Source organism: Loxodonta africana, chromosome 9 (genome assembly GCF_030014295.1).
Source record: "Loxodonta africana isolate mLoxAfr1 chromosome 9, mLoxAfr1.hap2, whole genome shotgun sequence".
In the NCBI taxonomy this organism is placed as follows: domain Eukaryota; kingdom Metazoa; phylum Chordata; class Mammalia; order Proboscidea; family Elephantidae; genus Loxodonta; species Loxodonta africana.
Window position 1 is genome coordinate 50,959,561 of NC_087350.1, and position 25,127 is coordinate 50,984,687.

At 54.3% G+C, this 25,127-nt stretch overlaps 1 protein-coding gene across 1 annotated transcript; it reads left to right on the plus strand.

Moving 5' to 3' along the window:
- Window positions 1–1,190: 1,190 nt before the first annotated feature.
- NR5A1 (nuclear receptor subfamily 5 group A member 1) lies at window positions 1,191–22,974 on the plus strand. The gene is made up of 6 exons (XM_003407745.4): window positions 1,191–1,292; window positions 1,458–1,599; window positions 3,284–3,909; window positions 10,988–11,107; window positions 13,032–13,179; window positions 22,112–22,974. Exons 1-6 carry the CDS (start codon window positions 1,191–1,193, stop codon window positions 22,357–22,359), a joined length of 1,386 nt encoding a protein of 461 aa, XP_003407793.1. The 3' UTR covers window positions 22,360–22,974.
- The last annotated feature ends 2,153 nt before the right edge of the window (window positions 22,975–25,127 follow it).

The window sequence follows — 25,127 nt, forward strand, 5'->3', positions numbered from 1 at the left end:
CAGGGGTCCCGGCGACAGTGCTCTCGGGCTCTCTGTCCCGGGCGCCGTCGTTTTCCGCCTCTCTCGGCTCGGGCCCACTCGGTGCCCGACTCTGCAGGGCCCCGGGTCCGGCTCGTTTTCCGTGCGTCTCCCTGTCCCCGACCCTTTTGCTGGGCACCTCCGTTTCTCCAGGTTTCTCTCAGTGTCTCTGTCACTCTCTGTCTGCCTTGGTCACTCCCAGGTTGTCCTCATCTCTCTGTGTCTCTGTCTCTTGTCTATCATTGTGTCTCTGATTCTGCGTCTGTCTCTCCCGGGATTTCTCTTTGGGCCTCTGTCTCTCGGTGTCTCTGATCCTGCCTTTCTCTTTTTTGCTCGCTTTCTCCCCCCCCCACCCAGATTTTCTCTGTCTCTCAGTGTCTCTGATCCCGCCTCTCTCTTTTTAGTTCTCTCTCTGCCTCTCCCTCCCCCAGCCTTTCTCTGTCTCTTCTTGTCTCTGATCCTGCCTCTCTCTTTTTCGTTCTCTCTCAACCTCTCTCTCCCCTAGGTTTTCTCTGCCTCTCAGTGTCTCTGACTGGGCATCAATGTGTCTCTGTCTCTCTCGATTTTCGTTGTCTCTTTCTCCCCGGGGTTCTCTCACCGTTGACCCGCGTCGGTCGGTGTCTCTCGCTCTCGTTTCTGCTCATTTCTGTTTCTCCCAGTCTCTGTCTCCCTCGTCTCTGTTGGGCCCCCAGAATATTCGGGCCCTGAGCCCCACTCCGCTCAGGTTCATTGGCGTGACCCCTGCGGCCGAGCCAATCTCTTTTTCTCAGAATCTGGGTTTTGTTTTCAGACAAACGAATCCGGGTCAAAGCGAATCGAATCCAAGCGTCCAGGATCGGGTGCAGCGGGGGCGGCCCCAGGCCTGGGTGGGGACGGGAGTGCGTGGAGTGGAGCGCGGGGACCGGGTCTGTAAAGGCCCAGGATGGGGGCTGCACCGGGCATATCCTAATGGGGGGGCTGCTCCAGTGCCCCCTAACGGGTGGCCCACAACAGGCGGCCTTGACCAGGGCGCTGTCATGGGGGCAACGGAACAGGCCCTTGAGGAGGGCGCTGCGGGGGAGCTAGGCCCTGGTGCTGCGGGACGGACACGCAGGACCCGGGTCGGCACCGCTGTGAATCGCCGTCAGGTCGCGGTGACTCCTTTCCCCCCTTCTCAGGCAGACGCCGCGGGCATGGACTATTCGTACGACGAGGACCTGGACGAGCTGTGCCCCGTGTGTGGGGACAAGGTGTCCGGATACCACTACGGACTGCTCACGTGCGAGAGCTGCAAGGTGAGCTGGTGAGCGGGAGGCTGGGAGGGGTACGGCGTGGAAGACCACAGGCGGGCGGAACCGGGTGCAGGTCCCTGCTGGGAGATGCAGAGAGGGAGGTCGGGGTGCGGGGAGGCGGGGAGGCAGAGCCCGCCCCCCTTCCGCGCTGATTTCTCTCTCCCCTAGGGCTTCTTCAAGCGCACAGTGCAGAACAACAAGCACTACACGTGCACGGAGAGCCAGAGCTGCAAGATCGACAAGACGCAGCGGAAGCGCTGTCCCTTCTGCCGCTTCCAGAAGTGCCTGACGGTGGGGATGCGCCTGGAAGGTGCGCGTGCTGCGGGTCTTCGACCCCTAACCTCTGACGCTGGGGGATGGGTGCGTGGGGGATTGGGTAGGAGAGGTGGTGCAGAAAGGGCACCATTGGCCTTCTCGAAGCTTCTAGGGCTGGGCGATTGGCCCTTCAAGTGATGTCTTGGCCCCATCTCTGTGGTGTGGGGCTGGTGCTGGGAGGGAGTGGGGTCAAGAGAGGGGATACCTTCAGACCCAGCCTGGGTTGAGAAATATCTGGAAGTGAACCCCAGGAAAATGACCCTTTCCCTAGTACCTAAAAGGGACCCCATCACAGGCTGTGGAGCTGAGCCCTGAGTCTGCCCTCCTCCTGCCTGGAGTTCCACTCCCCACCCACACATACACAAACACAACCTCAGCACCAGCCAGAACCAAGGCTTTCAACATCTTTACCAGGGATCAAATCCCAATGCTAACATTTACAGATTGGGTGATATTGGACAAGTTCCTTGACCTCTCTGGGCTACAGATTCCCTCTCTAAAAAATGACTTAGTAGTGCCGTCCTCCTTGAGTTAGTGTGAGGACTGGGAGAATGTATAAAAAGCCCTTAGTAAATGCTCAGCAGGTGAGCTATTATTATGATCAGTCTTTATGCTACCGTCTGTCCACCATCACTGTCCAGCCCTCCCTCATCCAGCCCGCCCCTCATTCTGTCCATTCATGCATCCATCCAAATCGTTCAACTCAGTTCGTTTCTTCAGAGTGGGTGAGATTCTTTCCCACCCTGTTCTTAGCCAGGCCCTGGGGAGTGGGGAACAATTGCCCCCCGAAGGCCCAGGTCCAATCTTGCCTCCCTGCCCCCACCCTCCAGCTCCCAGTCCAGAGGGGAGGAAGGATGTCATCAGGAAAGACTCTTGGAGGGTGAACAGTTGTAGGCTTCCACCCTGCTGGCCCCAGCCGGGCTATGCGCCGAGCAGGCAGCTGTTAGCCAAAGTTTTTTAACAGTTTAGAAGGCCCCAAGTGGATCTAAGAGCTGCATACCACGTATCCTGGCACCTATAGGGACTCCTGGGTGGGAGGGGGATACCCTGTCCTGTCCCTGGAGGCCACATCCCCAACTCCAGGTGGTGGAGGGCCACGAGAGCTGGTTGGTGTGGACAGCAGAAACCCCCTAGAGCAGCCAGAGAGCACAGAGCAGGGCTTGCTCATGCTGGTGGCAGGCAGATTGGCTAGTCCTCAGGCCACCATCTCTTGCTGAGTGCCTAGCCTTTGCCTCCTGCTCTCTTCCTTCTCCCAGAGCCCAGGGTGGGGCCCTATCTGAGCAGGGGCTGGGGCCTTGATACAGCTGCAGAGACACACCTGTTGTGTCCAGCTGGTGACACATTCTTGGCTAGCAGGAGGAACATCTGGTCGACAAGAGAGGTCCCCTCCTCCCTGAGCACAGAGCCCGAGCCAGCCCTAACCTCAGCTTCAAACTCCAAGCCAGTGGGGGAAGTCTAAGTCATTTTGCACCAGGGTTTCAACAGTCAGGCCATCTGTCAACGAGCAACTATGAATGAGGGATAATCTGGAGAGGTGGGCAGGGCCTTGAATGCCAGGCTAAGAAGACTGATTTCACCCAGGGCCAGTGGGAGCCATGTAAAGGTATTGAGTAGGGGAGTGGGGCAGTGTGGAGGGTTGCTTGGAGAGGTTGAGCCTGACTCTCTGCCCCTATCCACAGCTGTGCGTGCTGACCGCATGCGGGGAGGCCGGAACAAGTTTGGGCCCATGTACAAGCGGGACAGAGCCCTTAAGCAGCAGAAGAAGGCACAGATTCGGGCTAATGGCTTCAAGCTGGAGACAGGCACCCCGATGGGAGTCCCCCCACCACCCCCTCCCCCACAGGACTATATGCTGCCCCCTGCCTTGCATGCACCTGAGCCCAAGGGCCTGCCCTCTGGCCCACCTGCTGGGCCACTGGGTGACTTTGGAGCCCCAGCGTTGCCCATGGCTGCGCCCAGCACCCATGGGCCTCTGGCCGGCTACCTCTATCCTGCCTTCCCTGGCCGCACCATCAAGTCTGAATACCCAGAGCCCTACGCCAGCCCCCCACAGCCTGGACCGCCCTACGGCTACCCCGAGCCTTTCTCTGGAGGGCCCGGCGTGCCCGAGCTCATTCTGCAACTGCTGCAGCTGGAGCCGGATGAGGACCAGGTGCGGGCACGCATCGTAGGTTGCCTGCAGGAGCCGGCCAAAGGCCGCCCCGACCAGCCTGCGCCCTTTGGCCTCCTGTGTAGGATGGCTGACCAGACTTTCATCTCCATCGTGGACTGGGCACGCAGGTGCATGGTCTTCAAGGAGCTGGAGGTGAGTCCCCTTCTCCTCCTGCCTGGCTGGCCGCTGGATCTGGGATGTCCCTTTGGCTGCCTGAGCCTCAGCCTTGGCCTTCCCTTGCAATGGGGCCATCTTGCCTGATTGGCTTCAGGCATTGTCTGGGGACAGAGAGAAGCGTTTCTGGACTATTTTCCCCACCTTCTGCTGCCTTCCTCCTTGCTCCCCACTCACACCTCCCTCCTTCTCCTCTCTTTCTGGAGACTCTATCTCTCACAGCATCTGCTTTTTTTTTTCCCTGCCTCCATCTTTCTCCATTCTCTCTCTCGACATGCAGTCTCTGCTTCTCTGTGTTTTCCAGCCCCTTCTATCTCTGTTTCTCCCCCAGCCTCCATCTCTGTAGGTATTTATTTATCTCTCTCTTAGACCCTGGACTGCTCCAAAGGACTAGCCAAGTCCTTGGGAGACTGTCTCTGGTTGCCCCAGCCCTATGTCAGAAAGGGGGTTGAGCCTATCCTCTTGTCCCACTCAAGGAGACCATTAGTCTCCATCAGCCTCAAATGTTGTAGATGTGGGTCTTAGTGTCTCAGAGTTAGGGGTGCCTGCAGGCCCTTCTCCTTCCCAGCTAAGGTGAAAGACCTTACTGTCCCTGCATCTCCAGTGCATGATGGTAGGTCCCACGTGTACGTGTGTGTGTGTGTGTGTGTAGGAGAAGAGCTAGGTGGGTGGGTAGATGGGATGTTGCATGATCTGCCTCTGATCTTGGATGAGATAGCCTTCTCCTACTGCAGGGCCTTCTCTCCCCTGGGACTAGGTACCTGAAGCTAAAGAAAGCAGGACAACAGCAGGAGAAACTGAGGCCAGACATAGGGAAGAACTTCCCAGTCATCCTGCCTACAAGGGCCTGATGCCTGGAATCTGCCCCTCTAACGCCCTGGCTTCCTACGATCAGGGTGTTCTGCCAACCCCAAAGGCCCCCCAACCCCAGCCAAGGCCCATTTCTCCCTGGCTTGGGCACAGGCACTCTTTGGCCCAGGCCTATCGGTGTTTGCCTTTCCCAGGCCAACCCCCCTGGGCTGTTCTGGAGGTGGATGTAAACAGCGGGACCCACTGCCCTCTCTGCTAGGGCCACTGCAGCCTTGAGCAGCACTGTCAGTGCTGACGCCACTGGGCTTGGGCTTCCTCCAGGGCTTGTGGCCAGACGGGCTGGGGGCACTGCCTGTCCAGGCTGGGCCTGGGGGTGGGTTAGGTAGGGCTTGGGCACTGTGAGCCCTGGGGGCAACATAGGGCTGGAGACCTGATAGTTCTGGGAGTCAAGAATTGGTGGCAATGGCTCCTGCTTCTACTACGGAGGGCCTGTCATGCCTGAGGCCTGGGGATGTGCCATGTATCTATCATGGAGTGGGTTTTCTCCATTTCACCACTGCCCCCACTCCAGGCAGACCTCATGGATGAGGGCCTTGAGCATTCCCATCTGTCTTCCACTCATGGCTGGAGGCCCTGGTGGAGAGTGAGGAATCTAGGACCCTTGAGTGGGTAACTGGCTTCCCCGTCAGACTTCCCATGAACCCCTGTGTAGAGAGAAGGAGGAGTGAAGCATTCCTGGACTTCCAGAACCCTGGATCCACGGGCAGGGCACTTCCTCTGACCGCCATCCTTGTCTCCTGGGGTTTTTCACGCAGGATGGGAAGGGCCTTTGTCCCAGCTTTGCTGAGTGTTTTTTCCTGCTTCTGGATTTTCTGTGGTCCAAACCTTCCTGCTTCCCCTTCCCAGAGTCTCTGAATTAAGCCTAGGAACATGAGCCATGGTCACCACTTTCTGTAAAGAAGCCTTGCAGATACGTACCAGCCCAGCCCTTAGCTGGACTGTTGTCAGCCTGGGCCAAGTGGAAACTCTTTCCCACTAGTCCAGTGGACTCCAGGCTAGTGTTTGTTTGCAAAGCCAGAGGTGGGGAGGCAGAAAAATGGAAAGGGTGCTGAATGACTCTGCTGTCCCCTTTGACCGACCATTCGTTCCTCCACCTCCAGGCAGGACACATCATTGCAGACAAAAGAGGGCTCTGAGAATAGGGCAGGCCTTGGGCCAGGCACTGGGAATCTTGAAATGAATTGAGCTCAGGAAGCTGCCAGGCTAGAAGAGGAGGAAGATGTACATAGATAATGCCAATGCAAAGTGTCCAGGTCTCTGAGAGCGATGGAAAGGGGCAGAGGAACCCTAGCCAGAGAGCATATGGCTGTATCTGAGGAAGCCAGGGCGTGTTCTTTGATCTGTGCCTTTCACAGACATTCTAGGCAGTGGGAATAGTAGAGGCTAAGGTCCCGAAGAAACCTTCTGAGGTGGAAACCAGCCCCCTTTGGTTAAGTGAGCCTTTTAGCCACCTGCTTTCTCCCAGAGAGGTCCAGGAGTGTGGAAACATCATGTGTGCAGGGAGTTTCACATGGTTCTGTGAGGCAGGGCTAGAGAGGTTAGCAGGGTCAGAAGGCAGAACTTAGAACGGGAATGGGTCCTTTGGCAGTGGGTGATGGGGCCCCACATCCTGGGGTAGGGCTTGAGCTCTCACAGAGGTCCCCTCTGATGCTGATGACGCCTGGCTGCTCTGGGGGAAGTCCTTGGGTCTTACCTGAGCTGCCAGGGTTGCTGGGAGCCAGGATGTATCTGAGCCTGGGCTCTGGATGCCTTCTTGGGCTTTTGCTCCTCGACTCTATTTCCCAGTTAGATGGCTGTCCCTCTGTGTCTATTTTTTCATCTCACGCAATCATAGCATGGTAGATCTGACAATGGTACAGAAATTAATAACAAAATCCAGAATCAGAAAAACCTGGGTTCAAGTTCCGGCTCTGCCACTTCCCAGGTGTGTGGCTTTGGGCAAGTAACTTTACTCCTTTGGGCCTCAGTTTCCTCATCTATAAAATGGAAGGTGTTTAAATAATATATACCTTGCAGGGTTGATGTAAGTGTTTGGGAAGTTAGGACAGGAAAAGAATTTAGTACAGGGCCTGGCACAAAGTCAGTGTTGGAGCAACGGTAGCAGCAACACCCTTCCCGACTGCTCCCCTCTGCTGCTACGCAATTTAATCTATACTTGCAGGTGGTAAGACCCCTGGGTGGCGCAACCTGTTTGTGCTCGACTACCAACCAAAAGGCGATCTGCTGCCTTAAAGATTACAGCTCAGAAAACCCTGTGGGGCAGTTCTATTCTGTAACACACAGGGTCAATGTGAGTAAGAATCAACTCGACAGCAACATTTTATTGATTTATTTTTGGTTATCCATGCTCCCCTGAGCACACTATAGTTCTGAGAGAAGCTGGGGCCACACCTTGCCCTGGGCTTATAAAGCAAATTCTTACCTGCAAGGTAGCAGAAACCCACCTCTATCTGCTGCTTAGTGGGGGCAGTGGCCAGAGCCCAGGCAGTAAGCGTCCCTGGACAGTTACCATGAAGGACAGGTTGGGTGGATGGAAGATAGGAATCAGGGAGGGGGAGGAGAGGGCCAAGAGTGCCTAATGACCCATCTTGACATTTCACCCTAGACGAGTAGCTCCTAGGCCCTGATTGGCAACAGATTTAACTGCCCAGATATATGGTTTCATTTAAGTGGCAGTAACTCTGTCAGTCCTGTGCTGACAAACGCCGACCCGCTGACCACTTGGCTGGCAGAGTGCCGTGGTCAGCCTGTGGCGTGTCAGCCGCAGGAGAATTACAGAGCCTTCCGCCGCCAGACCCATCAGACCCCAGGGGGCTCCGGAGGGGGCCCTTCTGGGAGGGAGGTCAGCTCGGCACCCATAAATACCCTGTCTTCCAGGCAGGCTGCAAAGTGTCAAGGCTCCAGGAAGATTTGTGGCGGGCCAGCAGGAGGGGTGGGCAGCTGGGAGGCCGGGAGGACAGGAAGGGCTGGCAAGGAACCCCCCGAGCTGGGACTGCAAATGTCCTTGTTTCTGGGGTGACAGGGAGGCCTGAGGGTAGAGGAGGAACTTTAGCTTCAGGAGAAACCTTCTGAGGTGGAAACCAGCCCCCTTTGGTTAAGTGAGCCTCTTAGCCACCTGCTTTCTCCCAGAGAGGGGCTGGCGGCTGCAGCCCTCTGTTTTTCTTTTTAAATGAAAAGAGAAGTGTGTGTGTGTGTGCGCGCGCACGTGTGTATATGTGTGTGTGCTAATCCATGAGGTGGTATTTTGGAGTTTAGTGTCTTTGTGGTCTGTCTGTCTATCCAGGCAGAGAAGCAAGGGCAGAGTCTGGCAGAGAAAATTGGTTGGCCAGGGGAACAAATGGGAGCCGGGGCTGGGGCCACATCCCCAGGGAGCCGATAGTGGGTCCACAGAACCTTCTGTGACTAACAACATGTGTTCATAAATTTGGTCCAGCCAAAAGGGGGAGGAATTATTTTTCCCATTTCTCAGAACAGAAAATTGTGGCAGAGGACGGCACATGGCAGAGTTGGGAGTTGAACACAGGGCTATTGGATGTGGAAACTTTTGCCACCATATTGCAGCTCTTTGCCACTGGCACCCCTATCAGCCATACAGAGCAGGGCTGCCCCACTCACAGGGTCTGAGGTCTGGGTACAGAGACTGCTACCAGGGCTTGGCCAGCCGGGTCACTGTGACCCCTTCTGCTTTTTGCCTGAAGCTCGGGCTGCTTCTCTCCTAATCCTCCACACTTATCTTTTGCTCTTCTACCTCCCCACCTTCTTGTTTCTTCCATCTAGGCCCAAGGGTGTCTGCTCTCAAGGGCCCACAATGGGTAGGGGGTCAGAACACTGCCCAGTATATCTGAGTCAGTCGAGGTGGGTCTGAGTTTTTCTCGATCTGAGCAGGGATCTCCTACCTGGGTCTCAAGCAGTTCCCAGAACCCCCAGGGGACAGGCCTGGTAGGGGGCATCTGAGGAGAGCCCAGCTTCCCTTATGTTTCCTTATCTGTAGTATGGGCAGATGAGCCTCAGTTTCCTTATCTGTAGTATGGGCAGAACTCCGGTGCCTCACAGGGGAGGGATGACGAGTCCCTGAGAGTGCTGTGAGCTGTGCCTGGTACTGGGTGCTCACAGGCCTGCCTCCCTCCTTGGGAACTGTGGTGGTGGGGTTCCTGCCAACGGCTCCCTGGGGACTGTCCACTCGCTGTCCCCTTCCCAAAGAGAGTTAAGGAGAGGTGTCTTTGTGATTCACCCCACCCTAGTTCTCAATCTCTACCGACGCTTCTCACCCAGGGCTAATTGTGGCTGAGCCTAGAGGTCCGCATGCCTCAGTTTTCTGCTCTGACTTAACGGGACTCTAGGAAGAACTTTCTGCTGGGAGAGGGAGAGCAAGGGAGAGGTGTGCGCTTGTGACACAGAGATGAGGTGAGGAAGGGAGGACAGGAGGCTGGTGGCTCAGAGAGGGACAAAGACAGACCCTCCCTCCTATTCTTCCACCATGTGGGCTGGGGCAGGGGTGGGCAGGGATGCTAGGGGAAGCCTGTCTACGTATCTGTCCACTCACTGTTCTCTTTGTCCACTTTGCCTTTTCTCTTCCTCTACCTGCCTGAGGACAGCCCCAGGGAGCCCCCCAGGAGGGGAGTGGGCACAGAGAGGTGGGGCGCTTCTGCTCTACACAAGAGAGAGCCAGTTTTTAGACCTGGGCCAGTTGCCGTCAGGCCAGGAGCTGCCTCGACTCCGTGGGGCTCCGGGTTGCAGGTGGCTGCTCTGTGCTGTCCCCACATGGCTTGGTGATTATAATTTGTCCATCAACTTCTCCCTGGCCCTTCCTCTCAGGGCCTAGAGATGAGTTGTGTGCAGCTCCTGCCTTCCCAGACCCCACAGGTACTGGGGGAGACAGAGGCATGATTCGGTGCCATTATATGTTTTGGCTTCTATGTCCAGAGGGTAGTGAGGGCACTAAGGAAGGAGGAGGGATCGGGGAGGGCTTCATAAAGGAGATGACAGGAGTGTAAGAGACTCTAAACTCCTGGATGGCAAGGGCGACTCTTCTTCCGTGGCCTGGTGGTTAAGAGCCAGATAGGGCTGTGTGACCTTGGGCAAGTTGCATGTTCTCTCTGTGCTCAGTTTCCTGTCTACTTAGAAAGGGGTTAACAACTGTACCAACCTTATAGGGTTGTAGAGCAACAACCATTAGCCATCATGAGTTGCCGTTGCTATAGTGCATGGCCCAGGAAGATGCTCAGGAAGTATCTGTAGGGGAGATGGGTAGCTGATGAGCTGGGGATTCTAGGAGGGACTGGAGTCTGTATTGTGTCTCCCTTGGATCACCCACAGCGCCCAGTTCAGTTCTGAACACCCAGAGCCTCAGTATTTGTTACTGTGGAGAGTTGTGGACTGGGAGGGCCAGCCATGGCCAGGGGATCCCTGAGGGCTCTCTGGCTCTGATGTTCCAAAGATTTGGGTCCTGCTTGTTATTGTCACAAGCGTCCACCCTTCCTGTGCTGGATGATTCCCCCAGAGTTGAAGGACACTGCACAGGGCAGTCTCTACCCTGCCCCAGGTGCCCTGGCTGCGGCTAACAGAGTCCACCCCTTGCCGTTGTTCTGTTCCTGCTCAGATGGCACACCATTGCTGTCCACCTGCTCACTCTCTGGGCCTGACCTCAGGGAGGTCCTCCTTTCTTCCCAGCAGAAGCCCTCTGCTTCTTCTTCATGGCTCCGTTTTGAATGGTTGAGGCTTCCAGGGTGTGACCGTGGGCTAAATGGGCACACTGGTAGTTTGAATGATGCTCTTCCTCACATTTGAAGCAATCTTTCACAAACCACTCCCCTGCACTTTGTTACCATTTGAGTGCTTAGTACATGCAAGACCATTGTCTAAGTACTTTGCCCACTTTACAGATGAGAAAACTGAGGCACAGAAAGGTTAGAGAACTTGCTTAAGGTCATACAACTTTTAAGAGGCAGAGCTGGGGCCTGGGGCAAGGCCCATCTGCGTCTGGAGCCCCTGTGTTGGGCCCTCGCTCATTGTTTTGCTCGACCCCTGCCACACCTTTATAAAGTTGGCAGCTGAGAATACTGGGGACAGAGAAGTTAGGTAGCCTGCCCAAGGGCACAGAGCCAGTTGGGCCTCTGAACTGAGAGTTGGGAGGAGGAGGGGTGGGGGTAGGTCCCCAGTGGGATGCCCGCATGCCTCTTACTTCTAGGTGGCCGACCAGATGACACTGCTGCAGAACTGCTGGAGCGAGCTGCTGGTCTTCGACCACATCTACCGCCAGATCCAACATGGCAAAGAGGGCAGCATCCTGCTGGTCACCGGGCAGGAGGTGACCACCCTGCTGTGCCCCGCCCTGCTCCTCACAGAACACTTCCAGAATTCTGGGCCCAGAAGAGGTCTCTAGGCCTCTTCAAGCCTGGCCCTTCCCCAAGCTCATGACCTGACTTCCTCGTGACCAGCCCTGTGCTGAGCACTGGGGACTTGGGAAGAGCCAGCTGTGGCCCTGGCCTCAGAAGAGCCATGTTGTAGGGGCGCCAAGAGGCTCAGGGGAGGCTCTTGGAGGAGGTGACATGGTGTAGGAATTTGAAAGAATGAACAGGGGTTGGTCAGGTAGGGAAAGTCTCCACCTCCATCGCAGGCAAGGGGACAGCATGGGCAAGGGCTCAGGGAGGGAACTCAGAGAGGGACAGCTGGTATGTGGGTTGAGGGGCTGAGCACTGCATGGGGTGGGTTGAGGTGAGAGATAAGCCTGGAGGGTTGGTAAAGGCTGGGTAGGCTCAAAGGTCCTAAATCCTGGGCACTGGGGAGCCACGGGAGGGTTTTAAGTGGTGCGGAACACGGCCGGGTTGTATTTGAGAAAGTATGTTGAGGGGCAAGATGGGAGACAGGGAGAAGTGGGGGAAGTTACACAACATTCAGGGTGCTGGGGATCTGGGGGGACACATTCAAGGAGGAAGACCCCCCCACCTGGGGAGAGGAGGTATAGGGGAAAGAGAGGGAGGGAGGAGGAGGAGGAGGAGGAAGGTTGGAACTTAGGATCTAGCTGGTGGGGGGGGTCTCACTCCTGGGGTGGAGATACAGGAGGAAGAGTGGGCTTGATAGTTGGGAGGAGGATGAGACTGAGGCTCTGGGCCCTCCCCACTAGCTCACCCTAGTCTCTCCTCATCCTCAGTTTTCACCCTTAGAGGCTCAGGCCATTGGGGGGTGGGGGATGGGGAACGCCAGTGCAAAGAATGTGACTTTGGGGCCACATGTAAGTGCAAATGGGGGGAGCATGTGCAGTGTATGTTATTGCTTTTGGCTGTGTTGACGTGCTGGTTGATGTCTCTGTGGCCATGGGAATGTCCAGTGCATGTGTTTGCCTGTATTTTATTGTGCAGATATGTCCTTGCACATGGGTGTGTGGGTGTTTGTATCTGCCTGTCACCATGTAAGTGTGAACACTTATATGAATGTGTGTCTATCACCCTGTGAATGTCTTTACTTGGGGTGAGTCTGTGTGTCTGTCTCCTTGTGAATGTGTCTGTTACTCTGTGAATGTGACCATGCAAGGGTGTGTGTCTGTCTATCTGTCTCTGTGTTCACCTCTTGAAGTGGGTGCACTACCCTGCATATGTGTGCATGTGTGTGCGTGTGTGTGTGTGTGTGTGTGAATGTGAGCTGAGGTGTGAACACATCCTCTACTCCAAGTGTCCACGTGTGAGTGTGTGGGGCCCTGGGTAGTCATGTGGACAGGTCCGCGTGTATCTAGGCCAGCTTGCCCCCCTCCCCAACACCCAGCATGACGTGGTACTCACTGCAGGCGGCCGCACAAAAGCCGTTTGTATCATTGGGCCCAGCGGCAGCTCTTTGTGTGTGAAGGACCCTTCAGTTCTCCTGCCACCCACCTGCCCAGTGTCTGCTCCACTGGCGTGGCGAGAAGGGGCAGATGGCAGGCAGACCGTGGGTGCCCTCAACAGGAGCCATGGAGGCTGCAGCCCTGGGCCAAGCAGTCTGAGGAGAGCTGTGAAGCGTGGGCCCTGAATATTTGTGGGACTGGGAGAGTGGGCCCTGAGGAGACGGTGCCATGATGTTGCCCCACATCAGGCTCAGTCCCAGGGCTAGGCACACGCTCCCTGACCCCAGCCCATCTGACCCACACCCCCTGACTCATGCCTTCTCACCTACATCCCTGATTAGAACGTCCAGCCCTGTGCTCATTGACTTGAGCCTCCCACCTGCTGCCTCCTGACCCATGCCCTTTGACTGCCCAGGTGGAGCTGACCACAGTGGCTGCCCAGGCAGGCTCCCTGCTGCACAGCCTGGTGTTGCGGGCGCAGGAGCTTGTACTGCAGCTGCACGCGCTACAGCTGGACCGCCAGGAGTTTGTCTGCCTCAAGTTCCTCATCCTCTTCAGCCTCGGTGAGTGGGCTAAAGTGAAGCCTCGGGATGGGAGGGTGGGTGAGGGGGAGGGGTGGGTGGAGCATTGAGAGGTGGCTGGGGCAGAGCCTCATCAAGGGTGTGGCCAGAGTGGCTAAGATGGTGACATGCCCCAGGGGCCTCAGTGGGGACAAGGACTCCCTCCCTCAACGAATAAGGGTGTGAGGGGATCTGGCTCTTAAAATGGGACTGCTCTCTCTGTGGGCCTCAGCTTCTCACTTCAGAAGTTCAGAGAGCCAGGATAAGGCTGAAGGCAGTGGGCTTGCCCTTTATGGACAAGGACCCCATCTGAGAATCTGGTAAATTCCTTACTGAAAGCCCTAGAAAAGTACCTATGCCACTCAATTTCAGGAGTTTCTCCTCCCCGGCTCCCACCCAGGGGCCCCCATTATTCCTAATTCTCTGCTCTAAGGGGGGGCCCACAGTCTTACTCTGAGCTCTTTGGAATTCAAATCTCTTTTTCCATCCACCCACCCACCCACCCATCCCTCCAACCACCCACCCATCCACCCATCCACCCACCCACCCACCCATCCATCTACCCATCTACCCACCACCCACCCATCCTACAAACCTTTGCTGAGCATCTGCACTGTGCAAGGCACTGGGGATACAGCAGTGAACAAAAAAGACCCAAAGATCCCTGCCTTCCTGGAGCTGATGTTTTCATGGGAAGAGAGACAAAAAGCATAAATATGAGTAATAAAATACATAAATAATTAGTGAAATAAAAGATTAGAAGACTATGTAGCCTGGAAGATGGTGATAAGTGCTAAGGAGGAAAATAAATTAGGGAAGGCACAGAGGGCAAGCACAGCCCCCAGGTCTCCCCAGCCCCTAAATATCTGGCAGCTCCCTCCCATTGCCCTCTTGACTGCAGCCCAGCCTGACTTCACCCTCCCTCTGGGCTCCTATCCGGCCAGCCCTGTTCTGTCCTCCTTCACCCAGCAAGCGATCTCCGGTACCCGCTCTCTGCCCAGTGATCCTGTGGACATAGAGGTATTTCTTGTTTCCAGAAGACACCTCCAGCCCTGTGCAGCCAGGGCTGGGACAAAGGATGGGCATGGGTGGGGCAACCCAGGTGAAGAGCAAGGGCTCAGCCTGGAAGGCTTCCTGGGAGAGGAATATCTGAGTAGGGTCTTAGAAAATGAGGAGGAGTTTGCTGGGTGGATAAATCTTTTAGCAGAGGTGCAGATGAGATGGAAGGTTGGAACAGAGCAGCCTGAGTGCCTTGTCACCTGGGGAGGAGACAGCATTGAGATGGCAGCTTTGTGGCAGATGGCATCATAGCCAGGCTGGTAAGGGTGTGCCTGCCTGAGAGTGAGAGAAATGGGAGGAACGGGAGAGATGGAAGGAAGAAGGAAACTGGGAGGGGGAACGATCCATGAAGTATTGATGGCGGAAGCCCAGTACTCAGGTGGGATTGAGGGCATCTCAATGGCCAAGTGACTGAGTGTAGTGGGCTGGATCTCCTGACTCCAACAGAAAGTCCTGGACGTTTATCTGAAAGGCTGTGTTAGGAGTCCTCTTTGGACACCAGCTGTTCTGTGGACGTTGGCAGGAGACAACCATGGTGGTGGGGGTGGGGATCTTGGGCAGCCAGTTAGGAGCTGAAGACTGAAGCCCTCGTGGGAGCCTCAGGGTGCAGGCCAGGCTGGCTTCAGCTGGGAGAAGTCCCTTCCCACCTCTGCCACTAGCCAGTACCCCCTCCCAACCTTGTCTTTGAGAGTAGCCGGGCTCAGGAAACAGAAAGCCACTGATGTGCGTGGTTGTAGGTATGGAGACCCCAGGAGTTTACTGACTGTTCGTTACTGTGTTTTTGCGTCTGTATCTTTGTTTCTGCCTGTGTGTGTGTGCTTGCATGTGCAGACCACTAACTTTAATTTACATCCTTATGGTTTTTCATGTGTCACGATGCGTAAACAATTTTTGCATGGTTGGAGAGTGGGGAGATTTAGGGACCTGAGGGATTTGGAGGAGTAGGCAGGGCTTGGAGGCACACAGCATTGCAGTGGGCAATCTGTGGGGGTCTGGGTGGTTTGTGAGGTGATAGTTCCTAACCTGACTGAGGGTCCTATGGAGGGTCAGGTGGAGGGTGGGCTTCCAGCCACCCGTTTTCTTGGCCAGGGCTCAAGCTATCCTTGGGTGCCTCCTGCAGAACAGGGACAATGCCTCGGCTTCCCAGATCCCAGGGGCCTGTGACACATGCCCTACAGCCACAGTCTCTCTTCCCACCAAGGCCCCAGGCGCTCAGGCCTACTAGGCCCAGCATAGCTCTGGCCCTCTGTCTGGTGATAAACCCAGGACTCTGCCTTCCATGGGGTGTAAGGAAGGCAACAAAGTTGAGCCCCGTTTTTCTCATGCTGAGGGATCAGCCTTTATCCTGTTTTCCAGATGAGGCCACTGAGGCCTGAGAGACCAGGAAATGAGCACAGTGGTTGGTTGGAATGGGCTAGAGGGGTGGGATAGGGAAGTGAGAGAGAGAGGAGAGTGTGTGTGTGTGTGTGTGTGTGTGCATACACGTGGCAGGGTGGAGCAGTGGTTAGGAATGGGGGCGAGGGATGGACACCCTGGGTTCTACATCTGGGCTCTCTCTCTGGCTATGTGCACTTGAGCAAGTCATTCCCCTCTCTGAGCAGTCATCTGTAAAATGGCCGTCATAATAGTCCTTACCTCATGGGGTTGCTATGAGGATTTAATGAGAGAATTCCCAAAAGTGCTTAGTACGTGGCCTGGCCCCTTGTAAATGTGCATTAGTTTTGTTTTATTGTAATCATCAATATTAAGTAAATGAGCAAATGAACATGTTAATGAATGAACGAAAGAGGTCACAGTCTCTTGTCTTCCAGTGCTGTGTATCTCCATGACGCCCTGGCTCATACTTGCCATCTGAACCTCACACAGTGAAGTTGGCATGGTACCTTATCTTTGGGGCAGGGGCGATGGTTTTTCTGAGGTGGATGGAGAAACCCCTAGCCCAGCTGGCCAGAACTCTAGTGAGGTGGGCTGCCAGGGGAGCCTAGCAATCATAGGATCTGGACCTGCTTAGCTCATGGGAGAGTAGTAAAGGGGGGCCAGGTGGACCCCAGATGCTTTGGTTGGTGGGTTCCAGGTTGGGAAAGGAGTCTGAATAGTCCAGTGTGGTCAGGGTTGGGCCAGAGAGGAGAGGAGAAACCAGTTCCGCCTGGGAAGGCGTCTTGGAGGAGGAGCCTCTGGGCTGAGCCTTGGAGTATAAGTAGGAATTTTCTGGGTGAAAAAAGGCAGGCAAGCAGCAGTAAGGGCATTCCAGACTGAAGGCATGGGGAAAGGGATGGGGAATCCTGAAAGTTCTCTTTGGCTGTAGGGGTTGTGGAAGGGATTGAGAGGTGGGCAGAGGGCTGAGCTGTGCAGAGCCCTGAATGCCAGGCCAAGTAGCTTGAACCTTCTCTGGGGAAGGACTTTAAAGTGGGAGTAACATGATCGGATTTGCATTTTAGCAAGGTCCCTCCAACTGCAGCTTGGGAAAAGGATGGCAAGTGGGCAGCTGGGAGCTGTGCAGGAGGCTAGACTTGGGGCTGGGATGAAGTGGACAAATACAGGCAAGGTCTGTGCAGAGTCTGGAAGGTGGGTCCCTCTCAGGATTCCACTCAGACCACCAGAGCTGGGACCTCAATGAAAACTGGGCCTGGAGAGGGGCCGGCATTTGCCTGTAGACTTCCAGCCGGCACGCTGGGTGTCACTCTCAGGCAGCACCTCCCTGGTCTGGGCAGCCTGGATTCATGGGATAACTCCCCCCCACCCCATCCTGCTTCCCCCCAGCTCACTCAGTGCCTCCTTCTCGCCTGCCTCCGCATAAAGGTGCCATTTGGCGTCTAAATAGCAGTCTCGGGCAGGCGCAGAGGCAGGTAAGGAGGTTTAATTAAAATTAGTGCCTCTCTCCTGGCAATTACGGTGTTTATGAAGATGGGCCAGGCCGGCATTGTTCTGCCGAGGACTTAATCGAAGCTTAATGGATTGACCTAACATTCGATTTCCTGATTTCCATTGAGGCGGCGGCAGCAGCATTCCCTTAAGCGTTTGCAATTTACCCACTGCTCCGCGCCAACAAAAGGCGGCCTGAATAGCAGCCCCACTCGAGGGGCCATTGTGCGCGGGGGCGCCTGCCTGAGTCACTGCTATTGGGACAACATTCTTTATGCCTCGCTGGAATGAAAGGATTATTCAAATATTCAATTAAACCGTGAAAAGGGGGCTTTTCTGAGAACCTGGGGGCCCCCAGCTCCACAGAGCTAGCAGGATGCTCTCCAAGGTGGTGCGGGGGGGGGTACCATCTCCCAGCCCCCTCCCACCTCCAGGATTGCTGGGAGCCAAGCAGGCTGGTGCATGCAGGCTTGTCTCCATCTTTCACTCCTGTCTCCAACCTGAGAGTGGCTCAGGGACCGGAGCCAGGCACACAGATTATCTCCAGTTCCTGGCTTCCCTGTGTGAGGTAATTCATTTGCCCCCACTTTGCAGATGACCAAAAACAGGCTGAGAGGGGAGGTGACTTGTGCAAAGTCACCCAGCTGGTGGTGGAGCTGGGACTTGAACGTCTGACACACTGTGTGGAGGAGGGGAGCTCCAGGTTTGTTTGGTCCCTGCTCCCAGGCCTAAAGTAGAGGTCATAGTGTCTCTGGGACGGTGGCTTGGAGGCTCAGAGAAGGGATCCGAATTGTCCAAGGTCTCAAGTGAGGAGGAGGTTGAGGCTGGAGTCCAGAGTAGCCTCTCTGGGGAAACCTAGGACTCCAGGATTTGGGGGTCGGGGCGGGCTTAGAAGAGACTCCTAAATTGGAAGGTACGTGAAGTTATCGTGTCCATTTGCCCAGAAGCCAGTGTCCAAGTTCCATCTAGTTGCCCTGGCAGGGGCTACCCAGCTCCTATTTCCCTACAGGTGAGGGCTAGACTTCGGAGTCAGTGAGATCAGGGTTTGAATCCAGGCCCTGGCATCTAGTGTGTGTCCCAGACACCACCCTAACTCTCTGAGCTTGGGACCTGCACTTGTAAAATGGGATGCCCTTCCCTGTCTCTCCGGATGTCTGTGGGGCTTCACTGAGCTGGGTGCAAGGTGCCTGATTGGTGGCCAGGAAATTGGGTCCATAGTCTGTACTGTGGCGACTGGGGCTCAGTTACACACTGTGCTCTTGGTCCTAGCCCCGTAGCCTACCTCATGGGGGCCGTGGGGGTCTCTAGCCTGCCAGGAGCTGAAGGATCCATAGAGCTGTAGGAGACGGGGCCCATCCTTGAAACCTGCTTTGTTCTGCACCTACTCTCCTGTGTCTCCTTGACCCTGTTGTCCCTGGCTCAGTGCTGCTGAGGACAGTAAATCCTGGTCAAGCCAAGGCCCTGGTTCTCCCCAGGCCTGCCCAGCCTGGCCCCTACTCCAGCACCCCAGCCTGTCCTCCCTACCCCCTCACCCAGCTGTTGCCTCTGGGCTCCTGGACTGGTGTGTGGCCTTGAGCTGGTCCTTACCCCTCTCTGCGCCCCCAGCCTCATATTGTGAATATCAGGAGAATTGCACAGTCCCAGAGAAGGTGAGGGATGAATAACAGGATGGCAGATGGGACAGGATTGGGATGGAAAGATGTTGGGATAAGGATAGGGCCAGGAGGCACTCCTTGCCCCCAGAAAGCTAGCTAGTGGGAGGATTTCCCTTGACCTTTTGAGTGTGTCTGGAATAGGCCAGGCTAGGGGGCAGGACTGCTGCATACAGTTGGGCAGGTTGTTCATTGCACAAGGGCACCTAGTCAGGGGATGAATAGGGGCTAAAATCCAGCCTGCATGCCCCTTGCCAAGCTGTGTCTCTGTGGACAAGAAGGACTCTTTCTAATTGGCACAATGATGTATTCTTGGCTAATGGCAGTCCTGGTGGGATGAGGAAGAAATGACCCTCGGTGCCTACTGAAGGGAGAATGAAGGGGCTGGGGGTGGAGGCTCAGGCTCAATCCTGCCATAAGCCCTCGACCCAGCTCGGGTTTCCTCAAATCCAACCTTGGACAACGCTGGCCTAGGCAGGCGTACTGGGGGCGGCTGGGGATCAGGGTTGCTAAGAGCATCGAGCCCTCCTGGCGCAGTGGGTGTTAAGAGAGATTAGAGGGGCCAAGGGCTGCACATGCTGGGTTCTGGACTCCCCTGCAAAAGCAGGGCTGAGGGTGGTGGGGGCAGAAGGGACACAGATGGATCACCATTTTCTGAGCCACTGAATGCCATATCCCAGGCAAGGCTAGGCTAGGACATGGAGATTGGGGACTCATTGTGTTGTTCAACTCCTGCTGACCCTGAGCCCCAGGCAGAGCACCAGCTGGACATGCTGCCCAGGAGCTGAAAGAGGCCTGAAGGCTGACAAGGACTTGAGTGACAACAAACCCACTCTCCTTGGGCACCCTTGGGTGCCAGGCATGGTGCAGGCCCCCATTATCCAAGCTGTCCGTGATTCCCACCCCTTTCTTCAAGGTAGACACTGACCCTTTCATGACAAGGAAGGCCTTTCGAGCCAGGGTGGGGCAGGGACTCATCCATAGGGCCACTGCTCCTAAATGGTGGAGCTGGGATTTGAACCCAGGCCTGTCTCACTCCAGAGATAATTTCTTTTTTATCCCTTCACTGGACCGCGGGTGCAGGGGATAAATTAGTGACACTCCTCCGTTCATGGCACAAATGATTTTTGGTCCACACAGAGCCAATCTCCTGCCTCTCCCTCCTATCAGTAACCACTCCTTCACGTTAATGTGGATCTTCCTGTTTGTCCCTGCGCTTACATAAGGTGCATGGTTTGCGCACGAGCATTTTTTATTTATATAAGTGGCTTTGCCTTATAAATCTCATTTAGTATCTTTAATTTTTTCCATTTCTTTCCTTTTTTTCTCCATGCTTTGAAAGATCCGCCCATTTGTTCTGTGTCATACCTACTCCGTTTCTTTGGCATATTGCCTAGACACCATAGGGTGCAGCCCCCAGTGATCATCAAGGCCACCTCCCCACCACCATAAATGCTGCTGCAGTGAACATCCTTGCTCTTGTCTTCCCGTGGCCCCAGGAGAGAATTTCCTTGGGTACTGGGGCCTCTTTTGTTTTTTTTCTTTTGCTTAGGGTGGTTATCTCTTTTTTAAAAATTATTGTGATAAAATATATATAACAAAACATTTGCCATTTCAACCACTTTATGTGTACAATTCAGTGACATTAATTACATTCACCACAGTCCATTTCCAAATTTTTCATCACCCTTCACAGAAACTCAGTGCCCGTTAGCAAGAGCTCCCCATTTCCCCCTCCCACCCGCCCTGTTCATAAACTTGTGGTCTCTATGCCTTTCCCTATTCTGGATATTTCATATAAGTGGAATCATACAATATTTGTCTTTTTGTGTCTCACTTATCCCACTCAGCATAAATGTTTTCAAGATTCCTCCATGTCATAGCATGTCTGAGAGCTTCATTTCCCTTTATGGCTGAGTAATATTTCATTGTATGTAAGTACCACATTGCGTTTATTCATTCATCTGTTGATGGACATTTAGGTTGTTTCCACCTTTTGGCTATTGTGAACGATGCTGCATTGAACATTAGTGTACACGTATTTGAGTCCCTGCTTTCAAGTCTTTTGGGTTTATATCTAGGAGTAGAATTTCTGGCTCATTTGGTGATTCTATGTTTAGCTTTTTGAAGAACTGTCAAAATGTTTTCCACAGTGGCTGCACCATTTTACAATTCCACCAACGATGGATGAGAGTTCCAATTTCTCCACAACCTGCCAACACTTATTTCCATTTTTCTGATAATAGCCATCCTAGTGGGGGTAAAGTGATACCTTACTGTGAGTTTGATTTGCATTTCCCTAATGTCCAATGACATCGAGCATCTTTTCATGTGCTTATTGACTGTTTGTCTTTCTTTGTGAGATGCCTATTCAAGTCCTTTGCCCATTTTTTGATTGGGTTGTTTGTCTTGTTGTTGAGTTCTTTATTTTTTATATTAAATCCTTATCAGATATATAGTTCTCAAATGTTTTTTCTTATTCTGTAGGTTGTCTATTCACTTTGTTGATATGGAGCCTCTTCACTGGTCATAGGGTAGACCAAAGGAGTGCCTGTAGCTCTCCAAAGGGGGCCACCAGTCCACATGCCTTACAGGTGTGAGGTGGGGTCCTTCCACCCACAGTGCATGGTGGTGATGAGGCTGATGGTGCAGTGCTGATGATGTGTCCCTGCTGGAGATGGTACTCATGGGAGGGACGGTGATGACTGTGGCAGGTTGATGCTGATGGTGATGACCACAGGGATGATGACAACAGGATGGTTTTGACCATGGATATGGGGATGGTGTTGGTTATGGCAGCAATGGTGTTGATAGTAAGAGTAATAATAACGACCAACATTTTGAGCCTTATTGTGTGTCAGACACTATTCTTCTAAGCACTTTCCATGTATCAACTCCCTAAATCCTAATGACAATCTTGTGAAGTAGCCACAATTGTCACCCCAATTTACTGATGAGGAAATCGAGTGGTTAAGTAACATGTCCAAGGATATACTTGGTAGGGTTGCTGTTGGTGTTGTTGATTGATGGTGGTGTTCATGGTGACCATTGTGATGATGACAGTGGTAATAATGATGGTGACACAGATAACTGTGGTCTAGTTGATGGTGACAGTGGCCATGTTTGTAAAAAACACAGAGATGTCAGTATTGGTGATTGGTAATGGTGGCGGTATTCATCAACTATGGTGATGACAAGGTGATGGTGATACAGTGGTGATGGGGAAATTGTGGTTGCATTGTTGATGGTGGTAGTGTCCATGCATTTGATGACCGTGGGGATGTTGGTGATGCCAGAGACAGTGTTGGCCCAACCCTGATGGTGATAGTGACAGGATGGTGACAGAGCTCCTCCCTTTGCAGATGTGAAGTTCCTGAATAACCACAGCCTGGTGAAGGATGCTCAGGAGAAGGCCAACGCTGCCCTGCTCGATTATACCCTGTGCCACTACCCGCACTGCGGGGACAAGTTCCAGCAGCTGCTGCTGTGCCTGGTGGAGGTGCGGGCACTTAGCATGCAGGCCAAAGAATACCTGTACCACAAGCACCTGGGCAATGAGATGCCTCGCAACAATCTGCTCATTGAGATGCTGCAAGCTAAGCAGACTTGAGCCTGGGCCAGCTGGGGCAGGGACTGGGGCCAGGGGAGGGGCCAAAGTCACCCCTTTGGCCGTCCCAGATGGTTTATTTTATTATGCCAACCCAGGAGCCCCACCCCGTAGGCCCCTGCCCCTGAACTCTCTGAAGCTGTGTGTTTGGGAAGGTGGGTGAGGATGAGCAGGGCCTGGTTGAGGTGGGGATGACCCCCACTAGCCAGTGGCACTTGCCTACTACTCAGAGTGCCCCAAGGAGGCAGCTGCTAACCACTCCCTCCATCCCCCTGCTCCCAGTTGTCTGTCCTGGAGACTGGAACTCAGGTCCAGAGAGGAGGTTTGGGATTCCCTGGTGGGCCTCAATGTCCCTTGGGTCAGAGGTCATCCCTTCCCCCTCTCCTGGAAGCAGAGGCAGGCAGGCAGAAGTCGACTGAACATCAAATGGGGAAGAAGAGAGGGTCCCCAGAACTCCCTTATAGAGGGAAGCCCTCTGTTTTATAAACTAGGGATAACTGAGTTTGCTAAACTGGGCAGAGGCTTTTGGGCCTCAGAGGACACTGGGAGACTGGTTAGGACAAAAAGACCCCCTCCCTAGCACTTCCGCTCTATCTGACTTCTGTAGGGGGAGAACTTTGACACATCACCTGAAAATAATTTTGCTACAATTGTCTTTCTATCCTTCTCCTACCAGAGAAGTCTGGCACAATCAACATCCTATCTCCCCTCACGCACCACCCCACCCCAGTTGGCCAGGCCAGGCTGGTGTTATCTGCAAAGCTGTAGTCAAGAAGTTTGTTGCTTTAGTTTTTTTGTTTGTTTTTTAATCTTATACGCTCCTCGAAAGGTGTGTGTGGTGTGGGGCAGGAGACAGATTTGAGGACGGAGGCTGGGATTTGGGGATTAGCACTAAGTACGACCCATGGTTTCACCCCAGATACCCTCATACCAACTACCCTGTGGTGGTGCTGGGTCATTATTTCTGAGGCCCCACCCTAGTCCAGAGAAGAGCTGTTGCTTGTCACTTTCCCCACTAAGCAAACACTAGGATGCTTTGGGATGGGGGGCCTCAGATGGGCAAACTTGGGCAAGGGTGTAGCTCTAGATCAGGGACAATGCTGATGAGCCCCTCACTGGCTGCTGTCCCACTGGGCCCCCTGCTGCATACCCTTGAACCTGGGCCTCAGCTTGGTGGCCTTCTGCTGTAGACCCTGAAAGACACTCTCCAGGGCCAAGCACTAGGGAGAGGCCTCGGATGTCAGACTGGGCACCCACCGTCTGTCCTGCCTCATGTTGCCGCTGCAGCTTGTGCTAAGCCTGCCCAGTTGGGGAGACCGGGCATCCCTGACCCCTGCCCTCCACTCCCGTCTTAGTCCCCACCCCTGCCCCCCAGATGTGTGCCCCCGCCAAGGCCGGAGACTCATAGTCCTGAAGCGAGAAGTGTCCTTAAGAATCTCCCCAGCGCCCGCAGCCTTGGAATAAATTCAGCAATTAGTTTCCAGCTACCTTTGCCTGTTTACACTCTGGGGCCAAAGCAGAACCTTCTGGGTGGGTGTGGAGTGGTCCAGGGAGGGGCAGTATTCCAACTGCGAAGTGAAACTCAGACACCTTTGGGTCACAGTTTGGGGGCAGGAGGGGTTGTGGGGGCCAGGGTGAGGGGACACTAGCTGCTGCTGGCAGGGTTGGGAGAGTGGGGCTTGGACCCTACCTCATCCTGGGACCCTGCCACACCCTGGAGGTCTGGAAGATGTTTCGGCTTTCTGGGACCTCAGTCTCAGTTCTACCCTGGCCATGCCAGCTCAGTGCCCATCCTGGGCCAAAGGGAGCCGTTATTTATTGAGCACCAACTGTGTGCCATCCTTCATCTCACTGTCCCTACAGCTGCCCTGTGTGGTAGGAGTAATAATCTAGAATGGGAAGACACATCCCAAGGGCCACACAGCATGTGATTTGGGAGAGCAGATTCAAAACCTGGGTCCACTTGACTCCAGAGCACTAGCCCTTTCCTCTGTCCATTCAGTGGCCACCCACTGACCCCACTTCTGCCTCCCCCACAGCCTGGCCTATTCCCATCACCCTCACTAATTCCCTTGTTTCCACCTCTACCTCTCCCAACGCTTGGTGGCAGCAGTGAGCACAGCTGACTTCTTCGCTTCAGTAAGGTGAAGGAACATTTTCACTTGAGATTACTGATGAGGAAACTGAGGCACAGAAGTGAAATGGCCTGTCCAAAGTCACATAGCTGAGAAAGGCCATCACGCAAACCTCTATCACCCTGACCTTCCCTGACCACCTTAACTAGTTCACCTTCAGGTCCATTCCTGGTCCATCTGGTGACTCTGCAAATTAGAAAAAAGTGTCCCCTTGTGGCTAAGAGTCGTAATTTGACTCCATGGCAATGGGTTTGGTTTTGGTTCCAGGCCACCGCAGCCCTAAGCACATAACTCAGCAATGGCTTTTATGCAAAGAAAAAGGTGTGCCTCTCTCTCTTAGCACCCCCGGCTCCTGCTCCTTTGTGAGAGGAGACTGTCTTAATTAGATCATAATCTGACGAGACACATCATGAAACTGAGCCAGGTAAGATGAGGACATGATTAATTTGGCGGGGGGTGGGGGGGTGTTGGGGGAAACAGGAAGGCTTCAGAGCAGAGGTGTCCTCCAAACTGGGTTTTGAAAGATGATCAGTTCATCAGCTAGACAAGAGTTGGGGGCATCCCAGGGAAAGGGATGGAGGGGTGTCCAGCCAGTAGTGTGTGGTGACTGAAAATTGGTTCTTTTGGCTGGAGATT